At 38.1% G+C, this 15,645-nt stretch overlaps 1 protein-coding gene and 1 long non-coding RNA gene across 3 annotated transcripts; both read right to left on the minus strand.

Annotated features, from left to right (window-relative positions):
• Window positions 1-1,819: 1,819 nt before the first annotated feature.
• LOC115726972 lies at window positions 1,820-2,937 on the minus strand. Its single transcript, XR_004013629.2, has 3 exons — window positions 2,502-2,937; window positions 2,340-2,409; window positions 1,820-2,164 (listed from the first exon to the last, which is right to left on the minus strand). It is a non-coding gene; the product is annotated as an uncharacterized LOC115726972 (long non-coding RNA).
• A 3,333-nt stretch (window positions 2,938-6,270) lies between these two features.
• On the minus strand, window positions 6,271-14,550 carry LOC115726973 (multiple RNA-binding domain-containing protein 1). Of its 2 annotated transcripts, XM_030657075.2 has the most exons (15): window positions 14,382-14,550; window positions 14,186-14,293; window positions 13,948-14,062; window positions 12,750-13,498; window positions 12,450-12,581; window positions 11,858-11,947; window positions 11,654-11,774; window positions 11,014-11,337; window positions 9,326-9,390; window positions 8,617-8,785; window positions 7,679-7,783; window positions 7,496-7,597; window positions 7,238-7,411; window positions 6,784-6,915; window positions 6,271-6,709 (listed from the first exon to the last, which is right to left on the minus strand). In XM_030657075.2, coding segments are annotated over exons 1-15 (2,562 nt in total). In that variant the 5' UTR covers window positions 14,384-14,550; the 3' UTR covers window positions 6,271-6,535. The 2 variants fall into 2 exon arrangements, with proteins under 2 accessions (XP_030512935.1, XP_030512934.1); XM_030657074.1 differs by lacking the exon at window positions 14,382-14,550 and having other exon boundaries at window positions 14,186-14,301.
• Between the last annotated feature and the right edge of the window lie 1,095 nt (window positions 14,551-15,645).

Below are 15,645 nucleotides of genomic sequence, written 5' to 3' on the forward strand. Positions count from 1 at the left end.
GCGGGACACGGAGTAAAGCACAGAATAGTTGGAAAAGAGGGGAATGAAGAAGTGGAATCTTCTTTTTCTTTGGCAAACTTGATGGTAACAATACCATCCTTCTTTTTTGTGAATTGTGGTTCGGAAGATTGAATAGGTCGAGAATTGTGGTGAAGTTTTTCATAGTTGGTTACCCAACATGCCGGGAGAAGCTTGACAAGCTAGTCTTTGGGGATTTGTCTGGGAACATGAACACGGGAAGTTTGATCATGGTCTATTGAGATGATTAAGGCTTCATCTGAAGTGGGGAGATTCAAATCAATAGCATGATTCTAAACTCTGTAGACCACTTGGTAATGAAGGGTAGCTGCCAAAGAATTAGGAGTTTGAGGTGCTCCTGTAATATGTATCCGAACTTTGAGAGTTGAATGTAGGCTTGGATCAGCAAGAGCTACGTTGAAATTTGGAAACAAGGTGACAAATACAGTGCCATCATTCGAGGTAGTTTGGACTATACCAATACGGGCATGTTGGTAGTCCAAGAATCGAGTATCCAAAAGAGCAATTCTTGCTACCACAGCCTTTTTCGGCCATGAAAGGATAGATAAAGATGAATAGGTCCAAAATGAAGGTGAGTAAAACCTTGCTGGATCCATTGGAGCGGAAACTCCTAAAGAATCTATAGCGTCACAAACTGTTCTTGCCGGGTTGCCAAAATATGGTGCTGGTCAAACTTTGAGGATTGGACATATTCCTTTACAGCACGAGGAGTATGTCCGATGAGGTGTTTCATGGATCTGATAGGAGAAAAAGAAGAGGGTTTGAAGAAAGTAGAGTAGGGGTTTATGAGGGGAAGTTGGGTTTCTGAAATCTTACTGTCTTCGGAATATGCTACTTTATAGAGATAGTCAATCTTAGAAACAATCGATTTGCGAAGTTTAGGAATAGGAGCTAGCGAAACTTGAGATGTAAGCTGTATTGGGGAAGAAATATCGGAGGATTCCATAAGAGCGGTGTCAATTTCGATTTGAGCTAACGTGGCTTACCGTAAATCCGACGTGGCCTATTTTTTATTAATATTTGAGTTGACGTGGTTCGCTGGAGTTTGCACTAAAGTGATTGTTTTCAAAAAAAAATTGGCATTTAAATAATTGTTTTTTAAAAAAAAAATTGATACTTCAATGATTGTTTTGAAAGTTTTGGCACTAAAATGATCGTTTTTTTAAAAAAAGGCACTTAAGTGATCGTATTGAAAGTTTTTGTACTAAAGTGAGCGCCGCACATAAGTTTTGACACTTGTAGTGTACTTAAGCCACATTTATCCCTTAAAATTTTCAACTAAAAAGTTTTGACCTGCATTTACTTACGGATCGAGTTGACATCCAACATATTGAAAATATAGTCAAATCGAGTACGAAACATCATATGATTCAAATTGAGTCAAACGCGTGCGTTAAACTAGGGGTGATCGGTTCCGGGGTGGGTAGGTTCCGGACCTAGAACCCGAAACCTACCATGTTATAACAGGTTCCTATTTTTTGGAACCTGGAACCCGCCCCATTTGTCTTGGGACCAGTTTTGGAACCTACCCTGTTTTTCGGTCCGGTTTCGTGGTCTACCCGAGAACCTATTTTTCTTTTGTTCCTTGTCTGGTTTTATTTTTTCAGCAAAATAATAATAGCAATAAAACGATTCAAAGTAAAAGATGGATAATAAAAATTAATATTCGCCAAAAATCACAACTACTATCAAGTATTTCCAGGACAATAAATTCCCCGAAGCCGACTTTAAGCGATGAAGGCAATACCGAGGTCATTGTTTCATCATTACTATACCCAAGCATCCTCAATAGAAAAAGAAATATCCTCCCACATTTTGCTTTGAATGAACCTCGAGGAGGGTTCAGAATTGTTGAGCAATTAGAGATAAGCTACTTTCACAATTAAGACATTATCGCTAAAAGTACATGGTAAAATTGAAAATTCATAATAGTAAATTAAACCCATCTATCTATCTATCCCATCTCCAAGTAAAATAAATTAAAAAAGTTCTTTGATCCAAGATGATGGAAAATGTCATGGAGAGAGATAGGATCGATGGCCAACAACAATCGAGAACTACATCAAAACTAATCCAGGGTCCATGTCCAGCTTAAGCCATAAGAGTGCTAGTAGTGGTAGACTCGCTGCAATAAACATATAAACAAGCTATGAGTTAGCTAAATGAACGCAGCATCATTAATAGATGATTGGATATCAGCATATACATGTTAGTAATACAATGTAGACTTGGCAAAAAATTCCAACCAACCTACCAAAAGACAAAAACAATGAATCATTAATGGAAATATATTTACTCACCGCAAAATCAAAGTTTCCACAAATGAAGTCTATTTAGTAATGATAATATCCTCGGTAAGACAATCCAAATCTAAAAACCAAAAAGAGATTGAATAAATATTCATCCAATATATAGGTATGTGAATGAATTATAAGATAGAAAGAGATATACACGACCCTTACCCGACTCAAACTTCTCCGCATTCTCAATGCACTCTTCAACATTAATCGGCACGCGAACAGCTCTCAACCAATCTTGAGTGCAAATTAAACCCTCCACAACTCTAGGAGTCAAAGAACTTCGAAAGCTGTCAAGCACACGGCCCGATGTACTAAAAGCCGACTCTGAAGCAACGGTAGTCACGGGAATAGATAAAACATCCCTAGCCATCAAAGATAAGATTTTATATTTTGACCTAGTACTCTTTCACCACATCAAAAGGTCCAAATTAAGGACATCTTAACTTTCAGCTTCAAGATACCGATCGAGCTCAGATTTTTTTGTCATCAAACACTTTTTTCTTCGCATGAAGGAAGCTTTTTCGCCAAGCTTGGATGTCATATTCATTGTTACCTTCATTGTCATCAGCATTAGAACCATCGCCATTACTACTCACACTTGAACCGCCAACATTTCCATTACTTCGGTTACTAGAAGAACCAACGAAAGATTGCTCATAAAATGCAAACAAAAGCTCCAAGGCATGCTTCACGTTATTATGCATCTCATCAATTTTTACTTCATCGTCATAAATTTGTCCATAACAAAACTTCACATAAGTCAATTTTTTTGTAGGATCCAACGCAACCACAATCAACACCATCATATTTATTTTATCCAAACTCCCATAATATTTGTCAAACTTCTCTTTCATTTTTGTACCCATAGCATGAAGCTTAGGATCCAAAGAATTCGCCGCATCGTTCAAGTATTTATACAAAAGAGCTATCCCCTCAAAATAATCATTTGAAGTAACATATGAACTTCCCGACATCCGTTTGGTTGCATCATAAAACTGTTTCAGAAATTTAGAAAAAATGGTGGCATTTTCCCAATCTTCATTTTTAGGAGAATTAGTGTCAAGCTCCCTTGCGAAAGATGAATCGTCTTCTTCCATCCTTTCAAAAGCTTTTCTGAACTTTATGGCGGTTTCTAGCATAAGATGAGTGGAGTTCCATCTAGTGGCAACATCAAGACATACCGAACCCTTGTATGTGATCCTTTCACTCTCAATACAAGATTGGAATACTTTGGCTCTCATGGGAGAACTTCGCACGTACCTAACTACGTTTCGGATACGTGCAATAGAATCACGCACCTCATACAATCCATCCCTTACAATTAAATTCAATATATGAGCAGTGCACCTCATATGCAAAACCTCACCATTCAAGATCAATAACTTTTGTCTTGAAAATTTGTCCTTCAAATAACCAACTGCCACATCATTGGAACTAGCATTGTCCTCTGTTATCGTGGACACTTTTTTTTCTATACCCCACTCATAAATACATTTCTCCACCATTTTCCCAATTTCTCTGCCCTTGTGACTATGCATTACCACAAAATTGATGATTCTTTTATGCAACTTCCAGTTATCATCAATAAAATGTGCGATGAGACATAGATAGTTCAAGTTTTGAATGGAACTCCACATATCGGTCGTGAGTGCAATCCTAGAGTTAAGCTTACCAAAGTAAGTTTTCAAACAAGTTCTTTCGCTCAGATATAACTTCATGCAATCTCTAGCAACCGTAAATCGTGACAAATGTTGGAAGAGAGGTTGCAATTCGGTGACAAAATCACGAAAACCGACACGCTCAACTGTGGAAAAAGGTTGTTCATCAATTATGATCATCCGAGCAAACATGTGCCTACAACATTCTTGATCAAACTTCCATGTCGTCAAAATACTACCACAACCAGTATCTCCCTTTGCCTCGCTAGCCACATCCTTATTACGTGGCGCAAATAGCATTTGCCTCTTATCCGCATTGGGATACTTCTTGCACTTTCTCAAGTGCTTCCGCATTGAAGATGTACCATTATCAACGGTATACGCATAGTCATCCCCACGGTGATTGCACTTTACCCTTGTTTTTTTTGTCTTCTCATCTAAGATTTTCGAAAAGTTATCCCACACCTCCGATTGATTAACTCGCTTTTTACCAAGTGGAGGATAGGAACTAGGTACCCTCACCTTGTCTATCGCACTGGCGGTCGCGGATGCCACTTCTTCAACTCCATGGAATGACAATTCCATGAGTGGACTCATTTCATCACGTCCATCCACTTTCGTTGGCATATCTTGATCCATCAACTGCATATCAACACGACAAAGACAAAATATAATTAGTACAATATTGCTTCTATTGAAAATAAATTACACAACAATGTAGGACCAAGGAGCATTTTGTGTGATCCTAATATTTTAATTGCGCTATGTGAAGTCCACAAAAGGTTATCTAAATGGCTGACTCACTTCCCAGGCTTTTCCTATTAATAATGTTCGCAAACAGCAATATATTGTGATAGGTACTTGTTCAAAGACAAGAGGCGGAAGGAATTTGTGCGTTTTTACACCGGAGTAGCTCATTTACTACCTAGCATAATGAGTGTGACAAATACTATTTTTCAAAGTTGTGCTTAACAATAAGACTTGCAAGAATGCAACAATAATATAGGCATAGGTTCTTTTTGTTCTCTTCTTTCTCGTTAACGAATTTGTCTTCTTTACAAATCAATTAAAACCAAGAGATCAAACAACAAGGAAATGGACTGCACATGGAGCAAACTATTTTAAAACCCAGAGTCCAACCGACTTTTATATTGGAAGCCTTGAGGGATGATCTTAGTGGCGCCATCGCAGCCATCCGAACAACAAGCTCTTCTTCGGACTTTATATTCAATATTGTATCACACACACCCTTTTTAGTTTTAGGTCCATCTAATTATGAAAAGTGAAAATAAAGATTCTTGAACAGCAAATTACTGAACACATTCGTTGAGGGGAAGAAAACGCCAAAGCCATTACACTACATGAAGGGAAAAAAAAAATCAAACTATCCAATTCAACAACCTACCTTTACACTTGGCACTTGCATAGAGCTGTGACCAACACGATCAAGGAGAAATGGTTGCTAGCTTGCTGCGTTGTGTATGGAGAGAGTGAAGCGGCAACAAGAACGGAGAATAAAGTCAAACAAATGGCAAGTCTGAGACTATTATTACATATTAGGGTTTTTTTCTTACTTTGCATAAACCGGTCCAATTTCGGGTGGGTATTTACTAGGAACCGGAAACCTAACTGGTTTAAACCGGTTCCAAATTTTTGGAACCGGGAACCGGTCCTATTCCAATGAGAACCGGAAACCGCACTGATTTTTCGGGTGATCCGGTCCAATTTTCGGGTCTACCCGGTCCAGTTGCACACCCCTACGTTAAACTACGTTGATCCTTCTTTGACTTGATTGCAATAGTGGTTGCCAAATTCAATTAAAGCCATGTTCCATGGTTGATTAGATCATTTCGGAAATATTATTTTTCTAATAATTTACCCGCTTTCATTGAAGTTATCAATTCTTAAATGACTGTCGGTTTTATCCGAATTATGAATTTAACTTTTTCCATCGAAATAACCAATAAATTTCAGTTGTTAATTCCTGTTCAAGTCACTTAGCAACATCTATTTAATCGATTATGAACTACCAAGTTTTTTTTTAATAATTTACCAACTCTTGTATGAAACGTTGCCTTTCACTAAAGTATAAACATATAGTAACGTTAGTAATTCAAAATCGATGATTTGAACATTGATAAGTGATGATAATCTAATATTGATTCTAACTTGATTGGAAAAAAGTAGGTAAAAAACAAGGTAATTCCAATATACAACTTGGTAATTTGGCCTATAAAGTTTGTAAGTTACTGTAAAAGTTATTACTTGGAACAATAACCTAATCAACAATGATAATTAACTCAAATAAAAGCTAATAACACAACATTACTTGGATTTTGACCAAAAAAAAAAAAGAAGCATAACATTAGTTGGTGACCCCATCTAGCAAGAAGAAGTGGTAATTGAAAGGAAAAGGACCTCCCACCAACTAAAAATAGAACCCAAAATCAGCAAAACTGGGCAAATCATCACACATTCTAAACACTATCGTCTTCCGTTTTGTTATAGATGGCTCAACAAGTCTTTTCAACTTCAAACTCAGCCCGCATCGGCAATTCTTTCGAACTTCATTTTATCCTCATCCAAGATGGCCATATGCTTCCTCTTCTTGGATAACTTTCCTGCATTATACCCATTTTCATCATTAAACTGAGCAGCAGTTCGAGCACGTAATTCTTCCAAACTCTCGCCTTCCTTCGCTCTCTCTAGCACCTGAAATCAGAAGATAGCTCCGATTAACTGCATGTGAGAATTTAACATATTCCAAAGCAGTAGAGATGACTTACCAGATGCCTTCCATACAGATGGGTGTTCGCTAGTGCTTGCAAAGCATTTTGTGCCTCCTGTTTCGTGATGTATTCCACAAACGCAAATCCTCTGTGATTTCCAAATTTCATAGGCAGCCTCAAACTCTTAATCTGTGGAATCACCTCATTGGTCAACCAAAAAGCTAGAAAAAACTGCACCCTCAAACAATTGGTATCAATAAAGCCGACAGAGGATTCATTGACTCTAGGAGGAGCAATAGTCCAAAATTTAGAAGACCCTACGAAAACTGAAAGTTTGTTGAACAATATGAAAGTCAAATTTGCTTATTGACAAGAAGATCCACAAAATTAAATCCACAACTATTACAGAATATTTTGTTTTGACCAACAACTATACTGATATTGCCGAACGATGAACACAATGGAGGCAATCCATGCAATGGATACATGACAACAATAAAAAGAAAATTACCTTTCCAAATGGGCTGAAGAGCTTTCTTAAATCTTTCTCAGTTGCCTCAAAAGCAACGTTTCTCACAAGCAACTTGGTTGAACTTGTGTCTTTGTCAGCTTTATTTATCACTTGTTCATCTTTCTTTACTTGGCAAAGTTGCAAGATAAGGGCATGCCCGTCTAAGATGGTTCCCTGGAGAGAATCCAAATAAAATATGAGCAAATTACAAGACAGAAATTTATCAAAGAGGAGAAAAAAAAAAAAAAAGAGGCTTACTTGTAAATCCCGGCAAATATTTGTTGCTGTCTCCATTGAATCAAATTCTAAAAACCCAAAACCCATTGAAACATACTTCCCACTTTTCACGTGCTTCTTTATCTATACAGAAAACATCAACGTCTTGATAAACAGTAGGGGAAAACAAATCATAACATTAATTCTTGTTGTCTAAAAGATTACCCTGACGCTGAGAATTCTTCCCTCCTTCATTTGTTTACTGAAGTGGCTTTTTAAAGTCTCATCAGATGTTTTGAAGCTAAGATTCTTCACAAACAAAGACCGTGACTGTAAAATCAAAGGCAAAAACATAAGTATACCCAAAAAAGGAAAGGCAGGGATTATCCCTAACTCGTTTACTAGCAAGTCTGGCATGCATAATACTACGTCAAAAGATGAGAAGCTTTAAGTAAAAGCAAAGGGAATCTGAAAAACTTATACACAAAATTGATGCCTCAACCATTTCATACAGGCAATTACATTGTTCAAGTTTGAAAGCTAAGAAAAGTTTCAAATATTTTCGAACGTTCATCACATCAGACTCACAAGAACAAGGAATTATTTGCATCTAAATGCAAGTAAAGAAGGCCTTAACTTAGTGTGAGGCACAACAGACTAACCGATACAACTTAGTGTGAGGTGCGACAGACTAATACATGATATTGAAGAACTTTTTTAAGATTCAAATGTATTGAAAAAGACATTATATATAGTATAAGAGAAAAATAGGAATACTAGCCCTATCCTCGTACTGAAGCCATTCTAGCTCACTATCATGCTTCGCATCCTTTGACCTCATAGTTCATCTTACTCGAACGACAATTATGCAGCACAGTCAAATAGAATCAATCAAATCGAAGCAGGCTGAGTAACACCAATTCAAATATTTTAAAAGTGGCATCTGAGATTCTTGAATACATCCATTTGACAGATCAGGATGACCGAAAATACATCAACACTGGTCAAAGCAGCAGCAGAACACGTGCTATGAGGAAACATACATTTCAAACAAGGAAAAACACAACAATTATATATGGATAATACTTATGCCAAAATAAACTTGAGTTAGAAGTTAGAAAGTAGAAAGGCACGAAACGCTAGATCTGAAATAAAATTTAGACCTCAATTCTGTCAGGATCAACATCCACATCCAATAGCCCATCTACGTGTTGTTCCAGTAACACCCTTTTAGCATCCTGTTCACCAACAACAGTTCCATTGCTTCCACTGCTTTTAGTTGTTGGATTAAGTACGTTTCCAGGAGCCCATTCTAAATACAGTGGTGCATCCCTACATCATGGTTAACTTTAATTAGAAACTCTTACAACAACTAAACAATAATAACATGAGAAAGAAAAGATATCAAAAGATCAGCTATGTAGTGGTTAGGCCATATGTTAAAAATCACTTGTCATTCAAAATGTATCAACTGTTTCATTACCAAGGCATCTTAAAACCTATCATGATTTGTACTTTTGACCAAAAAAAAAAAAAATCTCGGAATTGCAGAGAATCTAGTTGTTCTTGCTCCATTCCATCTCGGCGCCCCAAGGTATCATATATTCAATCTATTTTAATAAAACATGAATTAGAGATTTCCAATTAGATTAAGAACCACATTTTCTCCCAACTAACAGTGCATCATGGCATAATTATATGGTAGCCTGCCAACTCGATGGATGAACTTCCCGATTTAAAGAATTTTCTGTTATCACGGTGAAAGGACAGCTTGTGAAGAGTTCAGTCATGAGCAGCATATCTGATGCACTTAGGCAAGAGAAAGACGGTAAGGGGCAGTCACCAAGCAGATAAAGATTGAACATCACATACTTGTATTGCCTGTATGCTAGACCTCTAAAAGCAGCACGAGCTTCAGAAGGTTCCAGGAAAACAACCTGATAAATGTAACCAGAATAAGGTTAAATAGTTAATAGATTGAAGTATCAGACTAGATAGAAGACTATAACATGAGGCAAGCTTGATTCATTGTCGAAGAAAGAGAACAAGAAAGGGAACTGAAGCAGTCCCGACTATAAAACTATCAAAGTTTCCTAGCACAACTATGTCATTTCAGAGTCACAATAGTTCTGGTCTACTATTCAACTTTCTGTTAGTAATCATCAGAATGAGGGAAAAAAAATGGCAAAAGGACACTAGAAGTGCCAAAATTTGTTTCTGTACAGCTCTCATTTTGGTGTCCAATTTTTTTTTTAAAATCACTTAAGTGCCAATTTTTTAAAAAAATGAATATTTGAGTGCCGACTCTAGTGAGCTTTGCCAGAAATCTTCGTGGCATTTTTTATTAATATCCTAATCCTACATGGCTCGCCGGAGGATCCTAGTTAGCAATGAAAATAAGTTAAAAAAAATATGAAAAAGTTTTAAAATAAGCTAAAAAACTTAAAAAAATAAAAAAATAAAAAAGGTTTGGACTAGCCCTTTCCACCGCCGCCTCACCATCGTTGGCCGAGGGTGGGGCTTGGCGGCAAGCGCCGACCACCCCCACCCTCACCGGCCATTGCCGGCAATGGTGGGGTGGCAGAGGCAAGGGCAAATCCCAAACCATATTTGTTTTTAGTTTTTTAACTTATTTGTTTAAATTTCATTTAATTTTTTTTTAAATTTTTAGTTTTTTTTTTTTAAATCTGTCCACGTGGACTCCATGTGGACTGAATTTTTTAAAGAAAATTTGCCACATGGACCCACTTTTTTTAAAAAAATTCCCACATCATATAAAAAAAAATAAATGCCATGTCACCACATTGTTTTAAATATAAATGCCATGTACATTTTTTAGCCGGAATCTCTCGCCGTTGGCACTTAAGTGATCTTTTGTTCTCCGATTTGGCACTTAAGTGAGCCGGCAAAAAATTTTGAGACCAAAGTGAACACCGTACACAAGCTACGGCACTTGATGTGTCTTGCCGAAAAAAATTCTGGAACATCAGTGTTTCATAACCATGGTGAAATAATACTTTGTGTCTGAAAGCTAGTCTCAGCTAAATGGATCTAGATCTAGAATCAGTGATTAATCTTCACTAGAAGAGAGCCCCACAATATGGCAGTACCCCTGGACCTATCTTCTCTACCACTTTGACCCCTCTTCCTCTCCCGTCTCTCCCCTTACCGAACAGAGAAGGAGCTCCCACGCAAAGGGTAACTGACAGGCTGATATTATACACTCTCTTCCACCAGAGTTCTGAGCCGAAGTAATATCACGCATATGCATGTGTAGCAATCATTTAACATGCTGTTCACAACAAGGTTCTGATCCCTCGTTGTCCAGGGAAGGTATTCCGGAAGGTATTTCGGCCTACATTGTTAAACAAATCCATCTAACCCAGCAGGCATGTCAATTCAATTCCATCAAATATGCCTCCAAATATAGAGTTGCACCACAAATTAGATATCAACTATGGCACGTGTTCCAAAAATAACACACTAATATTATGAAAAAGTAGTGTATTGGAGTTGGATGTCCCATTTAGAAGGAAAAACATAGAGAGATTACCGCATACCAATGCCATTGTCTTCGTTGGAGGCAAAATTATTTGGTCCAAACCACCAAATTTCTCAAACATTTTAGCCAGCTCAGCCTCAGAACATCCATAAGGCAAGTTTTTCACTAGCAAGACGTGATTACTCCTTTTCAAACCCTCTGCTCTCTGAGAGGCAAGCTCCTCCAAGGATGTTACATTGACACCAGCATCAGTCAATGCCTTCTTTGTCTCAGCAATTACTTGTGTCTCTCCTAAAGCAATACGAACGGCAAGATCATCGGCTTCATAGTCAAGGAAGTCACTTTTGCTTATACCATACTTTCTCGCAATGTTTTCAACAACCTATGGTATCAAAGAAGTGATAAAGGTGAGCAAATACATACACTCTAAAAAAATACGCATGCTAACCAAAAATGGGACACAATAATCAAATGACCATTCCAATAATTTTGCCCAAAGCATTCATGATAAGAAAGATAATTCTGCATGGTCCCCCATTAACTAATCAGTCTTATACAATTACTCGTGAAGACACTTTTATGTAATCAACTGCTGGAGTTTCAGATTTCCTGCCGTCGTAAAATAATTATATTGAGCAAAGTTCTAGACTATGACAAATTAGAAACAGTCCTGAATCAACACTAAAAGCTGAACAGACCGTGTCGGCGCGCATGAACATCGTATTCCATGCTTTGGTATCTCCACTTGCTTCAGAAGCCTTTCTATCTTCTTCCCGCCGTTGTTTGAAAGTTTTTGGAGCTTGATTTGAAGTCAAATCACTAGAAAAGACATTATAAGCTCCTTCAAGACAGCATATTGAAGGAGCATAACACGAGTAAAATTATAGTATACCACTACTTACTCCTGCTTTTTAGAAGCGGTTTTCTGCAATGCTGGCAAAACATGCAGTAGTCTTCCCTGGAAAATTGCATAGTCCAATTCTTCTAAAGCTCTGCATGAGAACCAAAACAAAATAATGTTACAGCTTTAACAGTATTATCAAGGTTTGAAGGCACGATTCAAGTGGCAAAAATAACTTATTTTGCAACAACGACAACAGCTGATACCTGGAGATAACTATTCCAACGGATGCTGCTCATACAGTTGGGCAATTTACAATAACTAAGAGCCTAGAGAATATTTAGTATTGACAGGTGCACCCATAATAAAAGGTGAACAAGAGGTTCTTTGAGCTTGCTTGTCTGTTCTGGAAGGACTAAGAACTAATGAAGAATGAATAGTGAACCAACAACTTCATAGTTAGAGCCCATAAATTCACATCATACAACTGTTTGAGAAAAAGTTGAAGTAACCAAGATTTTGGAGCCCAAGAATGACCAATATATCTGCTTTCTCGAGATGTTTGTAGAATGAATATAAAATTCAACCATTACAAATTCAATAAAAAATTACCCGAGAAAAGAAACACACAAGTTCTCTGAAAAATGCAATACCTCAATGCAGACTCTGGGAGAGCGTATTGGATATAAGCAAAGCCCTTCGACCGTCTTGTTATTTTATCAACAACAACGTGGACTTCTGCAATCTTGCCGAATTTGCTAAATAACTCTTCTAGCTCTTCCTCACTTCACATAAACACCATAAAATTAAGCAAAAAAAGAGGCTATGACGATGTGGTCATCTAACAAAGAAGAGTCGATATTTCTCAGGAAAATGTTTATCTCGATAATTTCTTTGGAAATATCTCACAAGAATAGAAAACTTGCAAAGTCAAGTTGTCAAGTAAAAATTACCTTGCCGTGTAAGGCAGGTTGCGAACAAAAAGACGGCCAGTTTCCATTACCCCTTCCTTATCATCTGTTGCACTTGATGAGGGATTTGTGGGGTCAAGTGCCTCGCCATCGGAAACTTCAGCAGGACTTTGCCTTTCAGCCTCATCAGGCATATCGTTTTCTTCATGACCATGTACAGTTGCTTCATTTTTTGCCCTGGACCTTTTATTTGACAGATCAACTTTAGCTTCTTTCTGACTAATGTCACCTTCACCTTCACTATTTTCTGATTCTGACTCAGACAATTCTTTCTTAATTCTACTCTTGAAGTAGTCCATGTCAGAAATTACATCATCATGAGAGACAGCAGAAGCATCGCTATCGGACTCCTCAAAAGCATCACCATTTGAAGATTCGATAACCCTCTTGTCTTTAGCTTTTGCTTCTATTAATTTTTCTTTGATGTTTTTCTTTGCTCGAGTAGGTTTCCCATTGACACTCTCATGTTGGTAATCTGTTGAAACTACTAATGTGTCATTTGCCCACAACTTTGACTTGGTCCTTGGTTGCATGACTTGAAGGAACTCCTGAAGCTCAGGGTCATCGCTCTCGCTTGTCTTTTTAAGATTCTTCTTCTCTCCATCAGGAATGACAACATTGGAATCACCACCAGAAACTTTTTTCCCACCCTCAGCTATTTTATCTTTATTCTTCAGTGAGTGCCGACTCCATGGTCGAGGAATATCAGGATCTCCAACTTTTCGTGCAATCTAGCAATAAGCAAAAGGTTTGAATCCACATGTTACTGACCTAAGACACTCTAGAGATGTGCATACAAGGAGCAGAGAGTTGACAAAGCTATTAGATTGACCATATCCTTGATCATACTCTTCATACTCCAACAGTGTTCGCATGTACAGCATCTCCTAGAATCAAAACATCTTGAGGATTACTAATAAACAGCAGAAATTGAGTAAAATATGTGCTTATCACACTACTGATGCAATCACGGAACTTTTTGCTAGTACTTATAGAACCATTCCAGTCCAAAATTATGCCTAAAGAAATAAAGGAAACAGATAATCGACTGGAGGAGAGAGTGTCATAATTCAGAATTCATATTTTCGCTTCTTCGGATGGAGGATATCTTAGACAACGGGGAGAACAGGAAAAACACATCAAAAGGACCAGACTTTGAAGTAAGAATCACGAAACGAACCTCACAAATAATCCGGGAAGTGTCGATGTAGGATTTGTTGAAGTATCTAATGGCTTCCTGCGCTTCCTGCTCGGTCCGAAACCCAATAAAGGCGAACTGCCTGCTCTTCCCGTCGCTGCACACATTCAAACAGCACACAAAGTCTCACGGTTCAAACAACCTCATAACAATTCGCGAAAAAGAGAGACAACTCGCGAGGATAAAAAGAAGAAGAAGAGGGTGTAAAAACAACAAATACATGGTGCGCATGAGCTTGACGTCCTTAATTTCGCCTTTCTGAGAGAAGAGCTCGCGCAGGCGATCCTCAGCCACGTGCTTGGGCAAATTCTTTACGCAAATTCTTGACCTGCACATGAATAAACACCAATTACAAAGAACTGCTCCTTGTTCTTTCGGGTTTATCATCAAAAAGGGAAGTGTTGAGCCAAACTAACATTGCTGTTGCACGCGAGCCGCGGAGCAGAGCAGAGCGAGAGAGATACGAAGTCGAAGCTAATTGTCGAGCCCGAAGTGTCTCCTCCACCGTCGCCGCTAGGTTGGAGGCTGGACCTGGAGGCAGCCGGTGTCCTGATGGACAGCGAAACCCTCAAATTAAGTCAGCTCTTTTCGGTTGAACCCGGTTCGTTTTAATCCGAACCGAACCGTTCGAGTTTTTAACTTATTCTGTGTTGGCCCCATATTATTGGTATTTTCCAATAACTTCCATATAATTTTTTCATCAATTCACTTTTAATTTCTTTCAAAGATGGGGATACATGAATCTAGGACGCAACTTCACGTGGAGTACTAAAAAATTACAAAGACTTCAACGTTACCGCTTTTCTTGAATTATGAAAAATTTAAAAGAAAAAATTATTTGAGTGTCGAGACCGCTTGGAGGGGGAAGTTAGTGAGGAAGCTCATCATCCCATGTTGGTTGTGTGATACGAGATCCTGAAGCTCTTCGTGCCCTTAAGTACCACGATCGCGTGATCCCTACGAGTGTTGAAAAGGTTACAACTTTGATCTTTAAAATGGAGTTAATCAATTCAGTCATATCACAAAATTCTCGACACTCTATGATGGGATAGCCGCGATTAATAGATACAATATTTCTAGAACACGTCACCTAATTTGGACAAGTTGGGTAGCCATAAAAGATCTATCAAGCATGGCCCAATTTTATTATCTTATTGAACTTTGAACGAAACAATATTTTCGGTCAACTTAAGTCAAACCTAAAGTAAGAAATTAGGTGGTTACATGTAGCATCTTGGAAGTCTGGTAATCTAATATGGACTTTCCTTTTTGTAATTACCCAAAATCCCCGTTCAGCTACTCTTTTGGTGGCCTGGCTAGCAGGAGGCCTGTTTTGTTAAAAAGAAGCCTTCAACATAAGGCCTAAATTCATATTAATCAGGCCCATTTTTCCCCCCCACACAATTTGGCACAAAGTTACTCGAATTCTAGCCTTCCTACTTCCCACGCAAATTCAACTTATACAGCAATCTCTTCATCACATCATGACCAGGCCCAATATCGTACTGTGTAAGGCCTAGTTTCCCCGGTCATTGGGCCTGACATTCTCCGTGAAGCCCACGAGAGACAGAATCCAATCATCTCCGCTAACGTACCTCCCGTTTTTCAAGATATTGGAATTTAACATCGAGAAATTCTACTTACCTTTATCGATGTTCGATTGCAGAATTGCCCAAAAAC

The sequence above is a fragment of the Rhodamnia argentea genome, chromosome 7, assembly GCF_020921035.1.
Source record: "Rhodamnia argentea isolate NSW1041297 chromosome 7, ASM2092103v1, whole genome shotgun sequence".
In the NCBI taxonomy this organism is placed as follows: domain Eukaryota; kingdom Viridiplantae; phylum Streptophyta; class Magnoliopsida; order Myrtales; family Myrtaceae; genus Rhodamnia; species Rhodamnia argentea.

Bases quoted from the DNA above. Each gene is read 5' to 3' on its own strand.
- LOC115726973 (XM_030657074.1), bottom strand. From the start codon at position 14,301: ATGTGCAGGTCAAGAATTTGCGTAAAGAATTTGCCCAAGCACGTGGCT. The intron at 14,063-14,185 runs GTATTTGTTGTT...GAATGTGTGCAG, and splicing joins GTCAAGCTCATGCGCACCAT to CGACGGGAAGAGCAGGCAGT. The intron at 7,412-7,495 runs GTAAGCCTCTTT...GATTCTCTCCAG, and splicing joins ATATTTGCCGGGATTTACAA to GGAACCATCTTAGACGGGCA.